Consider the following 24,073-nt stretch of genomic DNA (forward strand, 5'->3'; position numbering starts at 1 on the left):
AACATAAAGATTTCTCTTTACACAGGTCTGCTTTTCCCAGATTGCACAATTTGGCCATTTTCAGGAATGTGGCAAGTTAGGATTTTCAGAGTCTTCCCCGTCCTGACTGGGAATAATCACAATGAGTACTTTCCATCCAATCATGTAGTGCCAGTTTCTAAGGGAGGGATGTTAATATTGGAAAATGAAATCTGAATATGTAATAAATCATGGAGGTGCCCAGCAACTCCAAAGGCTGAGCTAAAGTCTTTTCAAAGCATAGTTCAGAATTAGGCTGGGCCTAGGAAACAGGAGAAAGGAAGGCAGAAATTGACGTTTAGCATCCACATGGGTAAACTCAACACTGGAAAAGACTTCTCCTGACTCAAGTGTATTTACTCATGAGCAGTTGGTATGGTAGATAAGGGAACAGATTAAATTCAGATACTGTGATAAACCAGGAACACAAAAACGATAATACAGGAATTTGCTTCAAAGTTGTGAAGAAATAACCCACCATAAGCATGCATGAGGAAGGCCCACTGGCTGTGAAATTATGCTAACAGTGGGTTCAGGCAGAAAGTAGCAGAGCACAACAGAGGAATGCTGGGAGGTAGTACCAGGAAACAGCTTTTGGAGCTAGAAAAGCAACACTAGGTTTTGCTACATGCATTTGTCTTGTAAAGAAAATCCATTCAGGCAATCAGGGAACTACAATTCATTTTGTGTCCCCACCCCTTTATTCAACAGAAAAAATTAAATACGCTGACTTCCCTGGAGAAGGAAGGGATATAGATAGCTACAAGATGGTGGATATCACATTTGTTCCTCTGTTCTAAGGGACCTGGGGCTGGAAGCCTGAGGACAGCAGTAAGGCCAAAAGACCCACCCAGAAAGAAATAGCTCGGGTTTTTTGCCTGAAATTGTTTGTTACCAGAAGAGGAATGTTAATATTTCAATGGAGAAACAAGTTGATGTAGGCAAACCGTGTAAGCTGGAAGATGGTGACTAATAGCCAGGAAGAAGGAATAAGAGCCGAAGAGAATGGAAGTGAAGAGCTTTTTGTTGGACTACAAACCGGGGGGCGGTATGGTGGTGGAGGATGTGGGTAAAAGTGGTGCGGGATGAAGCAGGTCAGGCCAGGGTGGGCACCATGTTTGAGAATCGTCCTAGATTAGAGCTGTTGGGAATGAAGCCTCTTTCTAGGTTTGTCCTTTGTTTTAGTTGTTTTGGGCACTATGACATGAGAGCTGTAATGGGAAAAGCTGTCAAATGATGTCTCTTTAGTCTCTTGGTCCTTAGCCAAGGCACTGCCAAGCCACATTTGGCTACTCCTTACACGACTTCCATCCCTTGGGAAAGGGATTCTTTAGTGCCTGGGGTCCAGCTGGCTTGGCTCACATTGTTCTAACAGTAGGCAGTGAGCAGCAGCTACAACCTCCCACACCACACGCCCTGGTTGTGGACCTGCTTGGGGAGGTGCTTCACAGAAGACTGCACATAAAAGCAGCCCGTCTTCTGTCCTGACTTCCTTGGGATAGACATTTGTTGCCAGTGGTTATGTACTGACCTCCTCAGCCATTCTAGACTCAAAATTCACGTCCCACATGTCCACTCTTTCAATCCACCCTTCTCCTCCTCTTTTAATTTGGATTCGCTTTATGTGTATTTTGCTTGGATGTATTTGCATGCACCACATGCATGCCTGGTGCCTGTGAAGGTCTGAAGAGCATGTCAGTTCCCCTGGAACTGGTGTTAGAGATGGTTGTGAGCCAACATGTGAGAGCTGGGATTGAACCAGATTCAATTAACTGCTGAACCATCTCTCCAGTCCCTGCCCTCTTCTTTGATAGAAATATTAGAAGACAAGAGAATTCTTTCCTAGACATGAAGAAGAGCTCTTCACATGAACTTTTTCTTTATTAATAATAATTTAACTAATTCTTTGAGGATTTTATCCAATGTATTTTGATCGTATTCACTCCTGATCTCCAACTCCACTCTCACCTCCCTACCCGAACCAACTTCAAGCTTTCTTCTTTTTTTCCCTTCATCAAGTCCAGTTTGTATGAGCCAACTAGTCTTGGCGATGGGGTCTGCCCTAGAGTTTGGTCAACAAGTGTCATACCATTAAAGAAAGTTGACTCTTCCTCTCCTACCAGCAATCCAATGCCAATAACTTCTCAGCTAGGGGTGGGATTTTGTGTCCTCCTCGCCCCCTCCAAGCTGAGATTTTGTCTGCTTTGAGCTTGCACAGGTCTTGTTCATGCTGTCACAATCCCTGTGAGTTCACCTGTACAGTGTCCTGCTGTGTCTGGAAAACACTCTGTCCTTACAGTCATCCACCACCTCTATCTCTTACATTCTTTCTGCCCCTATTCCAAGAAGAGCCCTGAGCCTGGGGGATGGGGTGTGATAGGTGTGTCCAGGGATGTTTTTCTTTATTGTTCATTTTATTATCACACAAAGTTGCCCCTTGTTCATTCCTAATGTATCTCCATGGAATGGGATCTCGCGAGAAGACCACTGTCTGTTTTTTCTTGCTATCATCCAGACATTTCTCTTGGTTCCTTAAGCAGCTGGTGAATAAATATAAAAATGCACTCATCTGTGCATTCTGCAAGCTTATTTACTTAAACTGGAAGAGGATTTTAGAGGACTCTAAATGTTTGAGAGAAGCATGCCAGTTTGGATGGTTCTGAGTCTAGCCCACATTGACTAAACACAGATTGATCCACAGTGCATTGCATCTCTCCAGCACATGCAGGAACAACCCACATCAGACCCAACACTAACTTACTGTAAATGGACCCAACCTGCATTTCCCGTAGATTGCTCCATAGCATTGGACTATTGCCTGCAAGTTTGCAAGGACTCCCCCAACAAGGAACTTGGGTCTAAATACATGTTCTCAGAGTGTGAGCCTGGATTTTCTTTCCCATAACCAGAAATTTCAAAATGTAAACCTGGAAAAGTCGAGAATTGCACAATGCCTTCTTTGGCAGCTGAGTTTGAAATTTTGCTGATGAACCCCTTTCTCCTGTTGCCTGCACCTGAGAGGATGAAGAGGCTCTGATTGTTCCACACCCTGGAGAATTTGTGCAAGAAGCTGAGCCCGACCTCAGAGCCCCCAAAGTCTGGGAGGAGGCAGAGCGCAGGCTCTCAGTCCCAACCTCTCCTTCACCTCTCACTCCTGCTCTTGTGCATGTGGAGAGAACTCAGGGAGTGGACAGGACAGCTAACCCACACTGCTTGAGGGGGCCTTAGAGCTGACCTGCCGTGAGTTGAACCGAGACTGCAGGGACTTTGCGTAGCCAACAGGACTAGAGTTGCTCTTCTGTGAGGAAAAAAAGTAGTTGCAGAGTTAGATCTCTTCATGTGGGTTCAGGTGCCCAGAAGAAAAGGACAAGTCTCCTGAGTCCTCAGCAGGTTGCACAGCAGGTGGTACAGCCTGCCAGCTGACCCCACACCCTGCCTGGCAGACAGGAGTGTGGTGAGGGGTCCTGGGGGAAACCCCTGAACACCCTGGTGCTTGCTCCTCATCTTGGTATTTTGGAAGGATGGAATAGCCCATATCATCAGAGTTTGAAGGGTATTGGCAGTGTGGCAGACAGATAGGGTGATGTTCTATTCATCTCTGCCACTTGGTCACTTGGGTTGGAAACTTTGGCTAGGTGAAGGTAGGCAAACCCTTCCTCAGGGAGCAGTGGGTGCAGCTGCTCCTCTTTCTGGTAATAACCTCCACTGCTGAGGGGGCTCATGAGGAGGTGAAATTCTTCTCAGGAGCAGCCATGCACACCATTTCTGCAGAGACCCCCAGGTCAACAGAGAATGTTAGCGTGATTAGGAGTACGTCAGACTCTCCGGAGGCCCTGGTGATACTCCCTCCCTACAGCATTCCCCTCCCCCAGTCCTGAGGCTGGGAGCCATGGTGGAAAGACACCTCCAAGTCACTTGCATGGGAGGACCCTCTGGTCCTCACTCCTCCAAGTGTCCCAACAGCCAACTAGCCTGTAATGTGGGAGGTCACCTTAAAGCAGACCTGTCACTGCAGTTGAAACAGGACTGCAGGGACTTCCAATGGCCAACAGTGACCCAGTGCTAAGGACAGAGAGGAGAATTTTGCCTTCACAGTCAAACCAGGGTTGGGAAAACAAAGGCACTTTGTGGTGAAGCCTCCTAAACCAGCACTCTAAACTGGCTGTGTTTAGGCAGCATGTGTCAGTTTTCGGACTGTGTCCCTTTGCACTTGGGACATCTGTACCACATCCTCTTCCCCCAGGGCTCACAAACCATTGCAGAAGAGGAGAGAGAAGGACTGCAAGAGGCAGACATGACTACAGGGAAGTTGTTTTCCAGACACAGCCCCCGCTCACACATGTAGACTTATAGCACAGCAATCGTGACAGTGCACAGCATCTGCACAAGCTCAGGCCAGACCGCATCCGAGCATGGAGAAGGGAGATGGGCACAAAGTCCCGGCCCTAGCCAAGGAACTATTGACAATTGATAGCTGCTGGGAGAGGGAGAGTGGGTTTTCTTTAAGGGTTCAGGCCTAGCAAGTTAGCCATGCTGTGGTGAAAGGCCACACACCCAAGGGTATATGAGCAGAAAAATTAGATCGGTAGATTAAAAAATCTACGAGAACACAAAGGTGGGTGGGTAGAGAAGGCAGAGTAGACCTGGGAGGAGTGGGGAGAGAATTATCATGTCTGCTATTGCTGTAATAAACGCCGTGACTGGGGTGGCTGGAATGAAAATGGTCCCATAGGCTCAAACATTGGAATGCTTGGTCCACAGTTGCTAGAACTGTTTGGGGAGTGTTAGGAGATGTGGCTTCGTTGAAAGAGGTGTGTCACTAGGGTTGAGCTTTGAGATTTCAAAAGCCCACACCCCACTCCCAGTGAGTGCTCTCTCTCTCCCCCTCCCTCTCTCCCTCCCTCTCCGGCTCCCCCTCCCCTCCCCCTCCCCCTCCCTCTTACTATTCCTCTCCCTCTCCCTCCCTCTGAATCTCCATCTTGACCTCTCTCTCTCTGCCTCGTGGTTGTTATCTTAACATGTAAGTCTCGGCTACTGCTCCAGCACCATGCCTGTCAGCCTGCTGCCATGCTCCCTGCCATGGTGGACTCACCCTCTGAACTGTAATCCAGCCCCCAATTAAATGCTTTCTTCTCTAAGTTGTCTTGATCACGATGTTTTGTCACAACAATAGAAAAGTTACTAAGGCAATGACCAAAAGTAACTTGTGGTGGAAAGAGTTTACATGGCTTGTGGGTCACATACAGTCCATCATCAGGGGAAACCAAGGCAGGAACTCAAGGCAGTAACCTGGAATCAGAGGCCATGGAGGGTTGCTGCTTACCCTCTTATTCTCCATGGCTTGCTCAGCCCCATTTTCTTTTGTTTGTTTGGTTGTTTTTTTTTTGTCTTTTGTTTTTGTTTTTTGAGACTGGGCTTCTCTGTGTAGACCTGGCTGTCCTGGAACTCACTCTGTACACCACATTGGCCTTGAACTCAGAGATCTGCCTGCCTCTGCCTCCAGAGTGCTGGGATTAAATGTGTGCAGCACCACTGCCCTGCCCAGCCCCATTTTCTTATACAACCCAGTACCAACTACCAAAGGGCAGCGCTGTCCCAGTGGCCTAGGACCTCTCACACCAATCACTAATCAAGAAAATGCCCAATAAGGCAGGGCAAGATGACCCACAACTTTAATCCCAGCATTCCAGAGAATATTTGTGAGTTTGGAGACAACTTAGTCTACATAGCCAGTCCCATGCCAACCAGGGCTGCATAGTGAGAACCTGCTTTGAAAGAGAGAGAGAGAGAGAGAGAGAGAGAGAGAGAGAGAGAGAGAGAGAGAGAGAGAGAGAGAGATTTCTCGATCAAGGCTCCTCTTCCCTGGTACCTCTAGCTTGTGTCTAGTTGACAAAAGGCTAACCAGGAAGAGGGTGAAAGTGATAAAGTACTTTATTGGAAATTCTCAAAGAAATAATAAAAAGGGAGGGAAAAAGAGAACTAAGATTCAGTCTTCTCACCTAGCTTTGCCAGGCATGTTTTTAAACACACACACACACACACACACACACACACACACACACACACACACACACACACCCCTTGCTCTCCCAGTGCCTGTAGCATCTAGGACTTTTTCAGACATGGACTTTGAGATCAGGGAGAGGGGATTTGGATGGCACCCCTCGGGTCACTGTTTCACTCTTTCAGCAACACTTGGCTGCTGTTAGCTAGGCCGAGCACTCTGATTGGGAAATCTGCCCCAACCTGAGGTACCTCCCCTTCGCTTCCCCGGAGGCTCTGTGCCCTTCTTCCCTCTGTGTTCTGCTCTAGGAGGCTGGCCTGCACAGATGCCCTGACTCCACTCTGTGTCCCTTCTAGTTTAGTTTGGCCAGTGGGGAGCCCTGGCAGGAGCTGGGGGGAGGGAAGAGAAAGAGATTTAATGATTTGTTCACATAATTCCTTCAAAGAGGGGTTAGCAAACCCAGCTTGTCCCTCATCCAAAGGGCCTAACTCATGTCATTAATGCCTCTCTGCAAAGATTTCTGCCTTTGCCTGTCTATAATTCCTCTTTCCTCTTCCCTGTCCTCCACATTGCGTACAGGGGCCACCTGTCTTTAGGGTCTTGATGAGATACTGACAACCCACCCACAGTAATTTCTGCTTCAGTGAATGGGCTGCCTGTCCTCATTTCTCTACACTGTCGGCACCTTGTCACCCCTTGAGGAACACTGCTGTTGCCACCTTGTCTGACTGGGTTCTTTCTTGACAGAATCCCGACAGAGACAAAAGCCTCTGTGATGTGGATGTCTCCCCTTGAAGTCCACATGTTAGAAATTTCATCCCCAGGTTCAGCCGGCAGTGGGTTTTGGATGTTTAGAGGTAAGTAGGGATCAGAAAAGGTCATAAAGATGGGACCCCATGATGGCTTTAATGTCTTTGTGAGAAGAGGAAGGGACCTGAGCTACCAGACCTGATCTGTCTCTCAGTGTGGTGTTCTCAGAGGGGATGAGATACAAGACCTTCACCGGGGACCAGATTCCACCCTTGGACTTCCCAGCCTGTAGCATCATGAGCTAAATATACTTCTACATTTTATAAAGTTTCCAGAGAGTAATATTATATACAGCAACAGAAACACACTAAGCTTTATTTACTTAAACTAGAACATTTATTTCATTGTTTATTTTTATGTGTGCCCATCTGAGATCATGCCATGGTGTCACCTATATTTAGGGAGAAACTTTCCCTCTTCTTCTCTGGAAACTTCCTTAGAGACACATTTAAAACTGTGCCTCACTAATGCCTGAAACAGGTTCATTTTCTCCTTTGTTATTATTTTATTTTATTTTTAATTACATGGATGTGGGAGCACACATGAATGCAGCTTCCCACTGAGGTCAGAGAGGAAGCCAGATCCTCTGGAGCTGAAATCACAGGTGTTCTGGGCCTCCCAATGTGGTGCTGGGAACCAAACTCAGGTCTTGAGGAAGAGCAGCACACTACATTCTTAAGCACTGAGCCATCTCTCCAGGCCCCAGCATTTTTTATTGGTGGCCAGTGTATGTGTGGCACACACTACCACACAGCTGTGGAGATCCAAGGGTATCTAGTGGGGTCAGTTCTCCTCTTCCACCTGTACATAGGCTCTGGGGATCGAACTCAGGCTGTGAGACTTGTGTGCCAGGAATCTTCATCTGCTCCTCCATCCAACCCGCTCCTCTTCTCCTTTTCTCTTCTTCTTTTTTTTTTTTTTTTTTTCTGAGACAGGGTTTCTCTGTGTAGCTTTGTGCCTTTCCTGGATCTCGCTCTGTAGACCAGGCTGGCCTCGAACTCACAGAGATCCACCTGGCTCTGCCTCCTGAGTGCTGGGATTAAAGGCGTGCGCCATCACCACCTGGCTCTCTTCTTCTTTTTAAAGTAATATTTTTATGAAATCTTTGAGAATTTCACAGAATTTGTTTGATCATATTCATCTCCCAGATCCACCTCTCACCTCCCTGTGCACTCATCTCCAAGCTCTCTCTCTCTTTTTAAAGTCACCAAGTCCTGTTTGTGTCCTCCAAATCTGGGATGTGTGTTCTTCCACCTACCATGGTTCACACCCTAAGAGAAAGCTGACTGCCCCCTCCCCCTTGAAAGCTACCCCCACCTCTTGTGCCTTCCTGATCCCTCCACTCTGTGGGAATTCTAACTGAAATACAAATTCAGAGATAACATCCACAGAAGAGATAAAGCATGTGATATTTGCCTTTCTGAGTCCAGGTTAGCTCCCTTGGGATGATTGTTTACAGCGCCATCATTTACCTGAAATGTTTTTGTTTTTGAAGCATTTCTCGACTATCAAAGGCTGATCTACAACTTCCTAGGCATCCAAGAATGACTTTGAACTTCTGATCTTCCTGCTTGCACCTCGTAAGAGACACTAAACTGCTGCGGGGCCGCAGGAATATAGCATAAGAACTCAGCTGGTTATGGCAAAGTCACTACCTGGAGGAATCAGGGGATTCCTCCAGAGGACGCCAAATCCCAAGGAGTTTTTGGTGTTATTTGGCTTGTTATATATCAGCTGTCTTCTGTTATGAAAATCATGTGTACCTTCATAGTTTTCCCAATTGATTTTTTCCCTAAGAAGGGCTAACAGTGTGGACTGATCACTCTCTGGACATACACTTTTCAGGTATTTGGAGAACAGCCTCAGGAAAGGCTTTCTCTGGAATCAGGTATCTCCCTTAGTCACTTTCAAGGACTACAGGACTGCATGCTTGCTCTTGGCTGTTTGTCTAGAATAGGATGGGAATTTTGTAGGAAGTACTATCTGTAGTCATGTGCATATTTACTAAGTTCATGTGCCTCTGGAGACACACTGAGTGTCCACTTACACTCTGAGACTGGGGAATTTGCTGTCTGTGAATTCCCTCTGTGGAGCACACTCTCTGGAAATCCTGATCCCTCTGGATCAGCATCAGCAATACAGGCTGGACCTTGTCAACTGTGTCTGAAGATCCTCAGAGGGTGCCAAGTGACCAGTGTAGAAGGGGGAAGCCACAGAAAGCCACACCCCTGCCCTGACTCATTTGTAGTTTTTAAAGGTGTGTCTGTACCCTACAGGTATGTGGCCTCTGCTCAGAGTGTGTCCCTGGAACAGTGAAGTGTGCGTGGTGATATTTTGTTTGTACTCCTAACAAATAAAATTGACCTGAAGATCAGAGGGCAGACAGCCACTAGATCAGTCATAGAGACCAGGCAGTGGTGGCACACACCTTTAATCCCAGCACTTGGATATCATGCCTTTGCTCCCAGTGTTTGGTAAGAACATAAGCCATTAATCCCACCACTAGGAAAGTTGAGACAGGAAGTGATGTGACTGGGTAGAGAAAGGCATAGAAGGCAGTAGGAGATGGGAACTCACTCAGCTCCTTTAACTGAAGACTCGGGGGCATTCAGTCTGAGGATTCATAGAGACAGGATCTTCCCTTTCAGCTGAGGAGTTGATGAGGTGAGAAGTGGCTGTGGCCTGTTTCCTCTGATCTTTCAGCATTTATCCCAATATCAGGCTCCGGATTTTTATTATAAGATCAATTAGGATTTGTTCAACAAATGTGCCCATCATCTCTGACGACTTCTTACCTTGTATGGCTTCCTTGAAGAATGAATACCAGCCATCACCACCGACTCCCATGAATACAGAGCAAAAGAATTGTGGCAAGCCTCATGGTGCTGCAGGACCAGAAAGAGCAGTGAAAACAGACCCACAGGTGGGGCATGGGGCACACACCTTCAGTCCCAGAACTCCAAAGCAGAGACAGGTGGATGCCTTATTCTGAGGCAAACCTATGTACTCAGCAAGTTCTAGACCAGCCGAGGCTACATAGCATGACCTCGAGACCTTGTCTCAAACAAAGACAGACCCACAGTCTGACTAGTACAGACAATCTAACCTGCATTCCTTCTTCATCTCCGAATCTCTGCTGCAAGGACAAGAATAACGGGCTTTAGGACTCTCTGCCAGATCACTGCATAACCAAGAGTTCCAGGGAATTGCTGGCTTGCAGCCCATTTGTACCTAGTGAAGCTGACTAAAGCTGATCAACTAGCCTTTCCTGAGTCCCTCTTCCACTTAGTACAGATTCTAAAGATGCAGGAAGTGCTGGGGCTGGAAGTCAGTCCTTAGAGTGCTCTCCCAGGGTGCCTGTGACCCTGGCCTCCACCCCCAGAACCACCACACAAAGCTAGGCCAGCAGCATAAGCTTGTATTCCCAGCACTCAGGAGGTGGAGGCAGAAGGATCAGAAGTTTAAGGTCATCCATGGCTACAAAGCTGGTTCCAGGCCAGCGTGGCCAACATGAGACCCTATCTCTAGAGAGCAAACCATCAGAAAATATGATTGTTCTCCCACTAGAACTTACCAACCATATATGAAATGGATCTCAGGAGTACAGCAAGAGCAGCACTCCCTGGAAAAGAGTGCCAGCTCTGTCCCTTTCTCTAGCTGAGGTCCCAGAGGAGGTAGGGCTGCCAGGACCTTGCTGCCATGGAGCAGCTGCTCTCTCTCTACTTAACACTGATGAGAAGAGAGCTGTTAAATCCAACAAGCTTTGTCAGAATCCGTCTTGCTCAATTCTTCCTGGTAAATAAACAGTTACAGGTTAGGGCTACAGTTCAGTAGCAGAGTGTTTGTCTAGTATGTGTGAGACCCTGAGTTCAATGTCCTGCACAAGAAAGAAAGAAAGAAAGAAAGAAAGAAAGAAAGAAAGAGAAGAAGGAATGAAGAAAGAAAGAAAGACAGACAGAAAGAAAGAAAGAAAGAAAGGAAAGAAGGAATGAAGAAAGAAAGAAAGACAGAAAGAAAGAAAAAGAAAGAGAGAGAGAGAGAGAGAGAGAGAGAGAGAGAGAGAGAGAGAGAGAGAATGTGTATTTGAGACAGAGGATCAAAACGGCAGTGTCTGAGGCAGAATCACCACGGCAGTCTTCCCACAGCTGTGTCCCTGTCCACAGAGGCAGAGAAATACCAGACTAATGCCGTGAGAGAAGAGAAAGTGCTGGAACACAGTATGCACAGAGGGTGGAGGTCACGATATGGAAAGGTCTGAAAACAGTATCTCTGTGACTTCAGGGACTTGAATAGTCACATGAGCCTGAATGGTGAATGGGGCCGTCATCAGAGCTATCTCTCTATGTAACTTCTGAGAACATCAGTCCTAAGCCTAAATATTCTATTCCGGACTGTGTTTAGTATTGACCCTTTATACCACACAGCTCCACCCACTAAAACACAATGACAGGAAACTTCATCTCTTACGAATTTATTACATGTGCACTGTATGCCCTCTACACCCACAGTGGACACAAAAGTGAAGAACCCCATGTCCTGACCTCAGAGCCCGCAGCACAGCCTCCTGAGGCAGTAAGGAGGATGCTCAGTATTCGTCAGGCTGTCCTGCAGGTCCGTAGTGACTGGGGTCCTTGCCACTGCGGCCCCATCTGTTCGCTTCCTGGTCAGCCATGGTATCCTCATGTCCACGGCCCATGAGACTCTGAATGCCCTCTCTAGGAGAAGCAGACATGGAGGAGATCTATCACCAAGCTTCATCTCCACAGTTGCCACCCCCAGTTCTCTCATTTGCATGGAATGGCTTTAGGAGGAACCCAGGAAGGGCCAGGAAAGAGGGCCTGAAACAGTGACCCTGCCAAGCCCAGCAATGCTTAGGTCAGTCTGGCCACCCTACACTGAATGACCATCACCAGACAGGCAGGGATGAATCACTCCCTGTCTGCATTTGGAAACAGGCCTACCCAGCATGAGCTGTGTGCTGGCTCTGCCCGCAGCCCAGGATCCACACTGAGCATGAATGGAGGAAGTAACTGCATGAGCAGGAGGGGGAGGGGCCACAGATTGGCATGACCTTCTCTGGGGCTCATCTGCCCCTGGTCTCCTAGCACAATCAATACCTTCTAACCAGGCCCAGTGTCCCAACAGTCTGTGTTTACCTGATGACTTCAGGAGCCTGGACTCTCCCAGGACCCCTTTGGGCAGCATCATAGTTCCCTCTAGCATGGAAGTATTTGTCTGAATCTTTCCAGATGGCCTCCTTCATGTCAGAGTAGGCTTGTCACATGTCCCCAGCCCCTGGGTGGGAAAGACAACATGAGAGGATGACAGGGATGGAAAAACTCATGGCTTGAGCCTGTGCTCAGAGCAGCCTGAGACATGGTAGAGAAGAACATTTTCTAACCCTAGCTGGTCTCTCCAGGTTACTACTGAGAGTTCTTAGAAGGTGCTCCTGTGAGAGCTGGTGCCACAATCTCCCCTCCCCCATGGGAGAGATGGCCCCGCCTCTGGCAAGGGAGAGCTGGCTCAGATGGCACGGGCTTAGGAGTGCTGGCTCTGACCCTTCCCTAAGGGGGTGGTCCCAGTGGCCCAGACTGACCAGATCATCTACCATCCAGACCCACCTGCCGGGCTTTGGGTTGGCCCACCCTAGTAGCTGCCCCATCTATGACCTGCTGGAGAGCACAAGGGCACTGGTCCTTCAGAACAATGACTGCAGGATCTCCATGACTCGTGGCAACAACAGGATGACCAGGAGGAGTTTAGTATAATCAATGTAGATTCAGAGACCTGAGGAGGTCTTGAACTTTTGGTTGTTTGGTGATTGGATAATTGGCTTGTGGATGTACATTTGTTCAGAATGATGCTGCAGTTCTTTCTTTCTGTTTTTTCTTACAAATGTCTGTTATTATTTGTGGAAATGATCATTAAATTACAAGAGTTTTGAAGGGACGGATGATGTGTACGTACTGTGAAGCAGACTCTGATGTGGCTAAAGACCAGAATAGAGAGGTAAGGAGATGGTGCATTGTGAATGGTCAGAAGATGCACAATTGCTGGGGTTTTTTTTATTGTCAAATTCCAGTGCAGAAGCTAAGCTCATGCTAGGAAACTTGGAAGCAGGCACGCAGTAGGATGGATTAGTGGGGAAAATGAAAGACACAAAGGCCAGATGTGTTTGATATGAGAGGAATTGTTTTTGAAGATGTCAGGATTCCTATGAGTACATTTGAATGGGTGAGGGTGCTGATTCAGGACTGCAGGGAGAGGTTTTGATAGAACCAGTCTATAGCAGCAGCCAGTGCTGTTGGTCCAGCACAGAGAGCTTTGGATGGACCATAAATCATGCTCTGGCAGAACACTAGGAAAGCGGCATGTAGAGCAACAAGGACTGTCAGTGATGCTGGCATGGTTAGCATGGTAAGGTGGACTAGTGAGATCTTGTTAGCAGAGGGAAGATCCTAGGAGGCTGGTTCTGGTCACTGAAAGAAGGCTGTGCACTGAAAGCCAATTTAGTGAGGGAGCCTGGGAATTGAATATTCAGAACTCTGGACAGAGGCAGCAGCCTCCCCTCTTCGCTAGTTGGGGGCTCTGTGGAGTGGCTGATACCCAGAAGCCAGGATGACACTCTCTCCTAAAGACCAAGTAGACTGCAAGGTGAATCATGGGGATGCTTTGCTGGTTTTACCAACAGGCTTCAATCTATTGAAAAAAAGAGGAAGAAGAGAGATAAGAGAGAGGGAGGAAGAGGGAGAGAGGGAGAGGAAGAGAGAGATAGAAAGGGAGGGAGGCAGAGAAGGAGAGAGAAAGGGAGAAACAGAGGGAGAGAGAGGGGGAGAGAGGGGGGAGGGAATGGAGGGTCAAGAGTGAAAAAAACTAAAAAGTCTGACTAGTAGGGATAGATATGTCTATCATATATTTTTGAGACATTCTCATAAAAAGTGCTTATAAACAAGATTTTCTTTTTAGAGATAACATACAGCACGCAAAAGTGAATGTGGGGCTAGGAATGTGGCTCATTGGTATAGTACTTGCTCGCGTGTGTGAAGTCCTGAGTAGTTTGAAACAATGCAATATAAACAAAACGAAAGCACACACATTAGGAATTGCAGACTAATTCTGAACTTGGAAAACCTTAAATACAGGACAGAGCGTTCGAGTTTCACCCGAAGGAATGGGATCCGTGTGTCAGAGAGTCACAGTCAACCCATTCCTTCCATCATGAGCAGGACCCCTTCTGAAAAGAATGCTGTTACACAGGAAGAAGAAACTATCTATGCCCAGATCCATTTCTCTGAAAGAGCCTGTAGAGAGTCTACAGAGAGCCTAAGAGTCTATAGGAGTCATTCAAGGACCAGCACCCAGAACATTGCAGCCCTCAGCCAGCACTCTGCCTACTCCAGCTCTACCTCAGAACTCCCTAAGAAGACTTTCTGGAAATTGGCCCATCCATTAAAAAAATGAATGGCTTACAGGAATTCTAGGGTGGGTGGCTTAGTTTAGAAAAGGGCCATGGGTCACAGCAATCCAGCTTCAGGCAACAAATCCTGGACATTGTCCCTTTGGTACCCTGCCATGCTTCTCCGTATGTGAAAGCCCTGTTACAAAACACCACAGGATCTGTCCAGGAGAGGCCTTGAACCTGAGTTCCCATCATAGATCTTAAAATTCAGCACCTTGGGTTGGAAACAGCATGGTCCGGAGGGGAAGAGTCACCTTGGGTTCCAGGACCTAGAGTGACTTCAGCTATGCCCCATAGTGAAACTGGGAGACCCTCAAAGTCCTGGTGTAGAGGGGATAGTGTCTAAGAAAAAGTGTAGGATGGAGTGGCCCCAGTGATGTTCAGTAGCATTTCTGCTGTTTTCACAGCCAAGAAAGTGTGCATCAAGGGGTCCATGCCTCTGTACTCCTGGGCCTTCTGAATTTGCACCAGTGGCGTGTTCACCTACATGCATGCACTGCTTAAAGACCCGGATGTGCTCTGAGAGATGCAGAATCTTAGTTACTCTTCTATTGCCAAGACAAAAAATACCATAACTTAGAAATGTACAAAAGAATGATTTCCTACTTATGGTTTCAAAGGAATAAGAATCCATCATGGCAAGGAGACATGGCAAGAAGTTCAGAGGCAGGCAGGAAGCAGAGAGTAAACAGCAAATGAAATAAGACTTTAAAAACTCAAAGTGACACACATCCCAGTGATATACTTCCTCTAGTAAGGCTCCAACTCTCAAAGGACCCACAAATGTCCCAACAGCTCTACCATCTTGGGAATAAGTGGTCAAGTACCAGAGCTTATGGAGGGCATAGCTCCTCAATATCACAATATGGCAGAAGGCACCCAGGTCATTGTGGGCACATGCACCTGCACACAGCTAGACAATACAGGCTAATTCACCCATGTTGTCTCCAAGCACGACAAAGAAAGAGTGAGTATCAAGTGCATGAGGCTGTTGCTGCACAACAGGGAAGACTCTTGTACACTAACGTGGTTAACCAAAAGAAGTGCGTTGGAGTAAGTACAAACCAGGAATGGAGATATTCTTTACCATCATCAAAGCCTGTATAGAATTCTGTGTGCTGCGGTTTCATGTGAATGGCAGCACAGTAGTTTTCTATACAGCAGTGCCGTCCACATGTGAGCAGTACCTTGGTATATGGCGATCCCAAGGCTATGGTGTCAGCAACAGGAGTTCTTCTGCTCCATTATACTTTCATGGGTGTCAGTGACTAAGGTGTTGGGTTTTATCCCATGGCTGTTTAATCACAGGACAAGGATTCACTGGGTCTTTTATTTAACAGTCACTGAAGCAGATGTTGGGCATACAGTGGATTCCAAGTCCAGGCTATGATTTCATGAATGTGAGACTTGTAATGAGGGGATGGTGATGCTTGCTTAAGACAACTCTCCTAGGTATTTAATAACAAACTGGGTAATAATAGAAAAATATATGAGGGAGTGTATATATAAAAGTTCAGTTAAGAAACCATTAATGTAGATGATACATTCAGCCTAAGGTTGCTATCTCCCATGAAGAAAAACCAAGAAATAAAATAACTAAATGAGCAGGGGCTTAGCAGTCAAGTCCACTGTCCATTTCCTCCCCTCTTCTTGGCAGCAAGTAGCCCATTACAGATGTGAGGGACAGGAGGAAGGGTGTCCCTCTTGAGCCTCTTCTCACAAGCCAGTGACACGTGTGAAGGGAATAGACCCCTAGCTCTGTTGAGATGTGTCCCTTCCAAAGCTGGCACCCACAGTGAAGGGTAAATCCTTTTGACCTGGTGAGTGAGAAGTACCCAGGAGCATCAGAAGAAACCAGCAGACCCTGTGTGTACAACTCTGCACGTCTCTCTTCTCCACAGTCTTCCTGCCTTCTGCGGCCTGCTGAGCTTTATGTGATGGAAAGAATCAGGGCAAAGGACACCACAGAGAGAAGGAAGATTCAGTCTTCACCCTACTGTCTGCAACAGAGACTGGAATCTGGAGTCTACCTGCAGTGTGGGCCAGCAGATAACTGCATCCTATATACAAACTGCTGGTACTCTCCTCTGAGAACATTTGTGAAAGGGATAGTGCGTTACAGAGTGCTCAAACCAAATTGTTCCATGAAACCATAAAAATTGGTTCAAATAAAAACTCACTTCTAGACATAGTTTTTTTTTGGTTCTTTCAAGACAGGGTTTCTCTGTGTAGCCTTGGCTGTCCTGGAACTTGCACTGTAGGACAGACTGGCCTTGAACTCACAGAGACCCACCAACTCCCTCTACCTCCCGATGCTTTGATTAAATGTGTTCACCACCAGTGCCAGGCTACAGATACAATTTATCAAATCATTTTTGAAGCTTTGTTAAAAGTCAAAGGATCAAGAATAACTCCATCCTATGCACCCGAACTAAACCTTCTGTACCTGGAGCCAGGCACCCACCTAGGCTGGAGAAATGGCTCAGCAGTTAAGAGCACTGGCTGCTGTTCCAGAGGATTTGGGTTCAGTTAGCAGCACTCAGATGGTGGGTCACAACCATCTCTCCCTCCAGTGCCAGGGCATCTGACACCCTCTTCTGGCCCACAAGCACTAGGCATTCATGTGGCACACAGACATAGATGAATGAGGCATTTTTTTTACTATTGGAATTTATCGTGCATAGTTGTTGTATCATTGGGAGAAGATGGAATTAGCCCCTCCCTCTCTGTGTTAAGGTGGATTGCACACAAAATGTTCATCAGTGAGTTCATTGGTCAGAACTTAGGTAGTTGGTATTTTAGTCATTTTATTTATTTATTTTTATTAATTTTTAATTTATTTTACATACCAACCACAGTTTCCCCTCCCTCCTCTCTTCCCGTTCCGAACCCCCAGCCTCCCATCTACCCCCCTTCCCATCCACCCCTCCTCTATCTCCATTCAGAAAGGGCAGGCCTCCCTTGGACATGAATAAACATGGCACTTCAAGTTGAGGAAGGACCAGGCTCCTCTCAAAGCATCAAGGATGGATGAAGTAATCCCAGCATGGGGAACAGTTTCCCAAAAGCCAGCTAAGCACCAGGGACAGGTCATGATCTCACTGCTAGGAGCCTCCTCACAAACAGACCAAGCTACACAACTGTCACACACATGCAGAGGACCTAGGTTGGTCCCATGCAGGCTCCCTAACTGTTGGTCCAGAGTCCATGAGCCCCCACAAGCTCTGGTCAGCTGTCTCTGTGGGTTCCCCCCTCATGACCTTAACCTCCCTGCCTCATACAATCCCTCCTCCCTTTCTTCAGCAGGATTCCAGGAGCTCAACCCAGCACTTGGCTGTGGATCTCTTCATCTGCTTCCATCAATTACTGGATAAAAGCTCTCTCATGACAATTAGGGTAGTTAGTCATTTTATTATATAAAAATCCTTGGTGGATTGTTGAATGTACTTTCAAGTGATTCTGATATTTGTAAAAATTGATTCTGATAATATTTGTAAAAATTTACTAGAGATTATTTTTAAAGATTTGTTTTATTATTTAATATGTACGTATGTATGTCTGTGTGAGTTTATGTACATCATACACATGCAGGAGCCTGCTGAGACAGGAGTGTTGATACCCTGAAACTGAGTTATGGGCAGTTGTGAGATGCCTAACGTGGATGCTGGGAACCAAACTCAGGTCCTCTGAAAGGGCAGCAAATGCTCTTAACTGTTGGGCCATCATTGCAGCCTGAGATTATTATTATTTTATCTTGTGAAAGAGTGAAAATGATTGGTATTCAAAAAGTTGCTATGGCTGATCATAGAACCATTTCTTCCCAACAATCACCAGGGATAATTTAAATCCAGACACTGAGGGTGGCCTGCTTTGTGTCGTGTGCTTATTTATTGGTCTCTGCAACATAAACACCACGAGGCCAGACTTTTCAGTACAAGGACGGTGTTAGCCCAGTGTACCAGTTCTGCAAGTCCCACTAGGACAAACATGGTGATGAGTGGCTGCTGACCACCCTCCAGGTGGTGTGACAAACACCACATACATGCAGGGACAGTACAGACCCAACTTCTGCTGTCACTCTGAAGTTACAATGTGGGAGTCCTTGGAATCATTATGTAAACAAAACATCATCTGTCATAAGGCTACAGTTGGGTTTGACTTTTTGTTTTGTTACTACTTTCTGAATCTTTAACCTCAAACAAAGAAGGTAGACTGGTCAGATTCCTAACTTGCTGGCCAGGCCACAGTGGCTGTAACTGACCTCTTTTATTCGCTAATGGCATGTGTGCACGTAAGACATCTGTAAAGTCAGGTAGAATCTTGATGCCCCTCTCTTTGCCTCCCACATGCTACGTACCCTGGGGAGTTTGAAAGTCTGTTTTTCATTCATACCAAGGAAGAAGAACAGGATGACAGGAGAGTGAACATCAGAAAGAAGAGACTAAATGAGCTTGTCTGCTGGGATGAACCAAACCCAGCAAAAAGGAGGAGGAACGAGAAACTAGTTTCAGGCAGAGAATCAGTCCGTCTCCTCCATCCATCTTCAGTTTGTAATGATGTCACCTTGTCTAGGCTGCCTGTGGTGTCCAGAACCCTCTCCCTAGAATATTTCTGCTTAAGAAAAGCAAGAGAGCTTATTTTCTGGATGGCAGCAGGCTGTGTTCCTACACGGACAGGCTGATGTAATGCCAGCCCTCATCTCCTACCCCTGCTGACCCTGAGATTTCCAACTCACACTGATAGAGGGCTAAGAGGGATCCTCTGGGAAATACAGCCCTGAGAGCTGGGCTCATCTTTCTGTGCCTGACCTAGCTTTCCCTCACCCCACCACCACCACCTCTGCTGGCTGCTCTTCTCTGTGAGAAATGGTACTTCCTTCCTCCCTTCTATGGGTTTCTTAGTTCCTTACTCCCCAAAGCCTTAGCCCTGACCTTATGCTCCTTCCTAGGACTGAGTTAAGGAAGGAGTAGGGCCCCTCTAATACCTTGTCCCTGTGAGACAGTTTAGTTAATCTTTTTGTCACATCACAAAGAACGTAGAGATAGAGGTGCCTCCCTAAGAGCTGAGAGCAGAGTATGCTAGTGAAAATGCTACAGGTGCCTTGGAAACACACAATGTCTGGTGGGGCTGGCTGGTCAGTTTTGCAATTTTAGTTTAGACATGAAAAAGAGACCTATGGCCAGCTGGGCAGTGGTGGCACAGGCCTTTAATCCTAGCACTCGGAGGCTGAGGCAGGTGAATCTGTGAGTTCTAGGCCAGCTTGGTTTACAGAATAAGTTCCAAGAGAGCCAAGGCTACACAGTGAACCCCTGTCTCAAAAACTAGAGAGGGGGAGAGAGAGACTGACTGACTGACTGACTGAAGGTAAAGTGTCAGTTCCAGGTTAAAAAAATAAAAACCAACCTGAGGCAATGCCTGGGAAAGCAAGTGTTGGCTACAGGAATTATACTCCTATCCTTAGGAGCCCTGATCCTCTACTGAGATGGCCACTCCTTGACTCTCAGCATCCTCAGTTCCATCAGTATTAAAAAGTATGTACTCTAACCTAGAAGACTGAAAAGACAAAGGTGTATAGTGTGTTCACATTGCACAATTACAGGAAATGACCTGTGGATGGAGCAAGATTTCTGTTGCAGCCTTTTAGAAGAAATGACCTGCTGGGAGTTTCCCCAAGCACCATGCCAGTCTCTCTCTGCCCCTGACCCCAGCAGGGAGGCTCAGCATAAATACCAGCCTCCTCTCACTGACAGCCACAACCACCCATCTCTGCCCACCAGACATCAGGTGAGGGACAAACCTATGCACAGATACTTAGTGTGTGCTGTGTTTCAGCAAGTGTGCTTTCCTCTCAAGGGAATTCCTCACTTCCGTTCACCTGGTGTGGGATTTGTGCCGGCTGAGGGGGCACATGGGAAATGCTTCCTGCTGAATCAGAGGCTCCTGGAGAGAGTAGTAATCTAGTCTCTGCTCCTGCAGCTCCATCAGAACTGCCTGCTGCCTTCATAAACAGTTCAGCAGGCAGGATGGGGTCAGAACTGAGACCTTGTGGCTCTGAGCGCGGTCCTGCTGTGAGGTCTCCAGGGGCCACTGCTAGGACACTACTGAACATCAGTAAGACAGAACAACCAGGGCATCTGTGGATGAGACACCCAAGAGGGAGGCGCCAGACTGTGGGCGTCTCCTTCAGCCTGTCCTTTCATTTCAGCAGGATGAAGCTTCTCACTGGACTCATTTTCTGCTCCTTGGTCCTGGGAGTCAGCAGTCAAAGCTGGTTTTCATTCCTTAGCGAGGCTTACCATGGTAAGGCTTTGGGGGCTGAGAGGCACAGCCTCTAGGGGTCTCCTGAGTGTTGGGAGAATTCCTGCAGATTCCGGAGTGTTAGTACCTAGCTTTGATCTGCCTTTTGTGATTGCTAGCTCCTGTCTCTGGTACCCTCTGTTTGAAGTCTTATCTGAGAGTTTTGCAAACTTGGTTTAGGACCAACCTAAAACACTGTGGTATTCCTTTACTAAGAATTTGCATTTGGCATTGTCCCGTTAGGGGGCTTAGATAAGAGGTTTTGGTAAATGGAATTGACTTACTAAGGTGTAAATTGTATAACAATAAAAGGGCCCTTTGCCAAGCTACAGTGGTTCAGTCCAGAGAGATGAATCCACCTTGCAGTTGGAAAAGGCTAAGATTCATCTTTGAGGTGCCTCTGTGTCTTCATTCCATGGACCCTCATGAACACCCACACCTGTTATACAACACCTGAGCATTCAGAAGAGCTGGACTCACTGTCCTGCTTGTCAGGATGGACCAGGGACTCTGGCAAGACTTCCTGAAATGCACTGCCTACAGCAGGGGGCAGAGGAGAGATCACAACCTAGCTGTGCTTGAGGACAGTCCTGTCTGTCAGTCTGCCGGACACTTTCTAAATTCATTTGTGACCAATATAAGGTACCAATGGCATCACCTAGAGAGTTGTAATACCACCCAGGTCTGGACCAGTCATCCCCCTGCACCTAGAGACTCAAGATTGGCCTTGGGTGTGGCCTGGCGTGGTGACTCTCAGTGTCTCCTCAGAGGATCAGAACCTGCAGCCACAGCTGAGATCATTGCTTCAAAGCTCCCTCAAGACAGCACAGGACCTGTGCAGTCTAGTCCAAGGGCAGAGATGACAGTGTCACTGTGGTGCACATGCTCTCTGTCAGGACAGAATTCTTAGGGATCAGAGTCGATGCTCCCTGTGTGCAGCCCCCCTCTGCCTTCTGTGTACTAAGTCACCTCAGGATGGGACTTCCTAGCTGAGGGTAGCTGCCTCCAGAAACACTGGCCCTTGCTTGGAGGTGGCGTGCTCGCAGGGCATTTTCAATGGCTGTAGAGACACTAGGTTGCACTACTAAGGAAATGTGCTTTGAGGTCCAGTGGCAGAAGCTGACGACTCTGTAGCAAACACTTCCACGATACTGAAGCTGACACAACCTGCTATGTAATGACACTGTGCTGCCTCATTGGCTGCTTCCCACCCAGGTGAGGGGCAGCTCACAGCAGCACTGTGGAAGAAAGGTGAACACAGGGCAGCTGGGTCCCGTAATGGCCCTCCTGAGTTACTAGGAGATGACAGTGAGGATCAGGAGATGATCTTCCATTCACGCTCTCAGCTGCTCTGACCACAGGCTCAAGCCATGAGTTCTTTTCATCCCTTTCATCCTCTCTAAGGCATGGGCAGAGCTTTTAGGTTCATGTTCCTGCTGTCTTTCCCATCTAGGGGCTGGGGATATGTGGCGAGCCTACTCTGACATGAAGGAAGCCAACTGGAAAAACTCAGACAAATATTTCCATGCTAGAGGGAACTATGATGCAGCCCAAAGGGGACCAGGAGGAGCCTGGGCTGCTGAAATCATCAGGTAAACATAGATTGATTGGAAGACTGGACCTGGGTAGCAGGGCTTGACACTTCTGGGGGAAGTAGTAGAAGATTAGCTCTGGAGAGGGTCATGCAAATGTGGGTCCCCTCCTACTCTTGCTTATCCCGGTACTGGCTCCATCTACGCCCAGTGTAGACCCTGGGTTTGGGCAGTCAGCACACTGCCATGCTATGTGAGCCTGCTCCCAAATGTAGACAGGGAATGACTCTCATCATCACCAGTGTTTCTGGTGTTCAACTAGTGTGGGGTGACCAGTCTGGGCTGACCTCCTGCCTGGCCCTTCCTGGATTCCTCCTAAATCCATACCATGCAAATGAGAGAACTGGGGGTGTCTACTATGGCCATGAAGCTTGGTGATAGATCTCCTCCATCTCTGCTTCTCCTAGTGATGCAAGAGAAGGCATTCAGAGTGTCATAGGTCGTGGACACGAGGACTCTATGGCTGACCAGGAAGCAAACAGATGGGGCCGCAGTGGCAATGACCCCAATCACTACAGACCTAAAGGACTGCCTGACAAATACTGAGCATCCTCTTTATTGCCCCAGGAGGCTGTGATGTGGGCCCTGAGGACAGGGACTGGGGTTCTTCTTTCTCATGAACACTGGAGTTGCTTGGGAACACACAATCGTTATCTCACATGAATATGGACCAAGAGTTTCAAAACTGTGTTATTCTTGGAGTAGTAACTACTTGCTTGAAAAGAGGGTAATAAACACTAACATGGAAGTGGAGCTGAGCCTGAGTATCTGTCATTGAAGGACATTTCTGGGTTCACACAGGGCAGACACCACTCTCACAGAATCTGGCATGATCCCTTCTCTGGGCTCCTGTGCTATGGGTATGTTGTTATTTGCAGGCCTTTCGATGTCCAGGCCCTTACTCCCTGTCAACCACGTCCAGTCACCTGTTCTCATACCACAGCCTTGTGCTCCCTGTCTCTGGGGACCAGGTACACAACCATAGGAGGACTTGCCCTGCAGCTATCACCTGATCTTGCTCACTCCTCAGCAGCACCGAGACAAATCCAGTATTGCACAACTTCTCCATCCTAAGAAATATTCCCAAGTAGTTTCCTCTCATCTTAGGTCACTATTTCTGTGAGAAAATACTATGGCCAAAACAACTTAGAGAAGGAACAGTTTGTTTGGCTTTCACTTCCACATCACTGAAGCAAGTCAGGGCAGGAACTCAAACAGAGCCGGAACCTTGTGTCAGGAGCTGATGCAGAGGTCATGGAGAGGTGCTGCTTACTGGTTTGCACCTCGTGGCTTGTTCAGCTGGCTTCCTCATAGAACTCAGGACCACCATCCCAGGGATGGCACCACCCACAATAGCTGGACCCTCCCCCATCAATCACTAAGAAAATGCCTACAGCCAGATCTTATAGACACATTTTTAATTGAGGCTCCCTCTTCTCCAATGACCCTCTTGTGTCCAATTGACACAAAACCAGCCAGCACACCTCTGCTTGACTTACACTGAGTCCAGAGAAATATCACAGGGAAAACTGTCTCTGGGAATACAGACACAGCATCAACACCAAGATGCAGCCTGTTTGTGTGGCCTTTGACATCCCTGTTCTGGGGAAAAAGCCACTGTCCTTCTAAGCCTATTCTGGCTGTACAACTTACACACTCCTCAGGAGTCTGGGCACTTTCCTCCTTAGATAGGAATTCTGAATGCTTTTCTCGTATTGCACCTCTAAGAAATCGATGACCTGGCCTTTCCAAACTAGTGAACAGACTTCTCTGTCCACATGTTCTACTTGTCACATGCTAAGAAGTGGTGGTTGTTGAGACAGGGTCTCACACTGTTACTCAAGCTAGTCTTGAACACAAGAGATCCTCCTGCCTCAGGCTCCCAAGTTCTGG

General features: G+C 47.4%; 1 protein-coding gene across 1 annotated transcript; it reads left to right on the plus strand.

Moving 5' to 3' along the window:
• Window positions 1-20,500: 20,500 nt before the first annotated feature.
• Window positions 20,501-23,260, plus strand: LOC131920151 (serum amyloid A-5 protein). Its single transcript, XM_059274559.1, has 3 exons — window positions 20,501-20,591; window positions 22,042-22,180; window positions 22,588-23,260. Exons 1-3 carry the CDS (start codon window positions 20,501-20,503, stop codon window positions 22,724-22,726), a joined length of 369 nt encoding a protein of 122 aa, XP_059130542.1. The 3' UTR covers window positions 22,727-23,260.
• Window positions 23,261-24,073: the final 813 nt, after the last annotated feature.

Source organism: Peromyscus eremicus, chromosome 1, assembly GCF_949786415.1.
Source record: "Peromyscus eremicus chromosome 1, PerEre_H2_v1, whole genome shotgun sequence".
Taxonomy (NCBI): Eukaryota; Metazoa; Chordata; class Mammalia; order Rodentia; family Cricetidae; genus Peromyscus; species Peromyscus eremicus.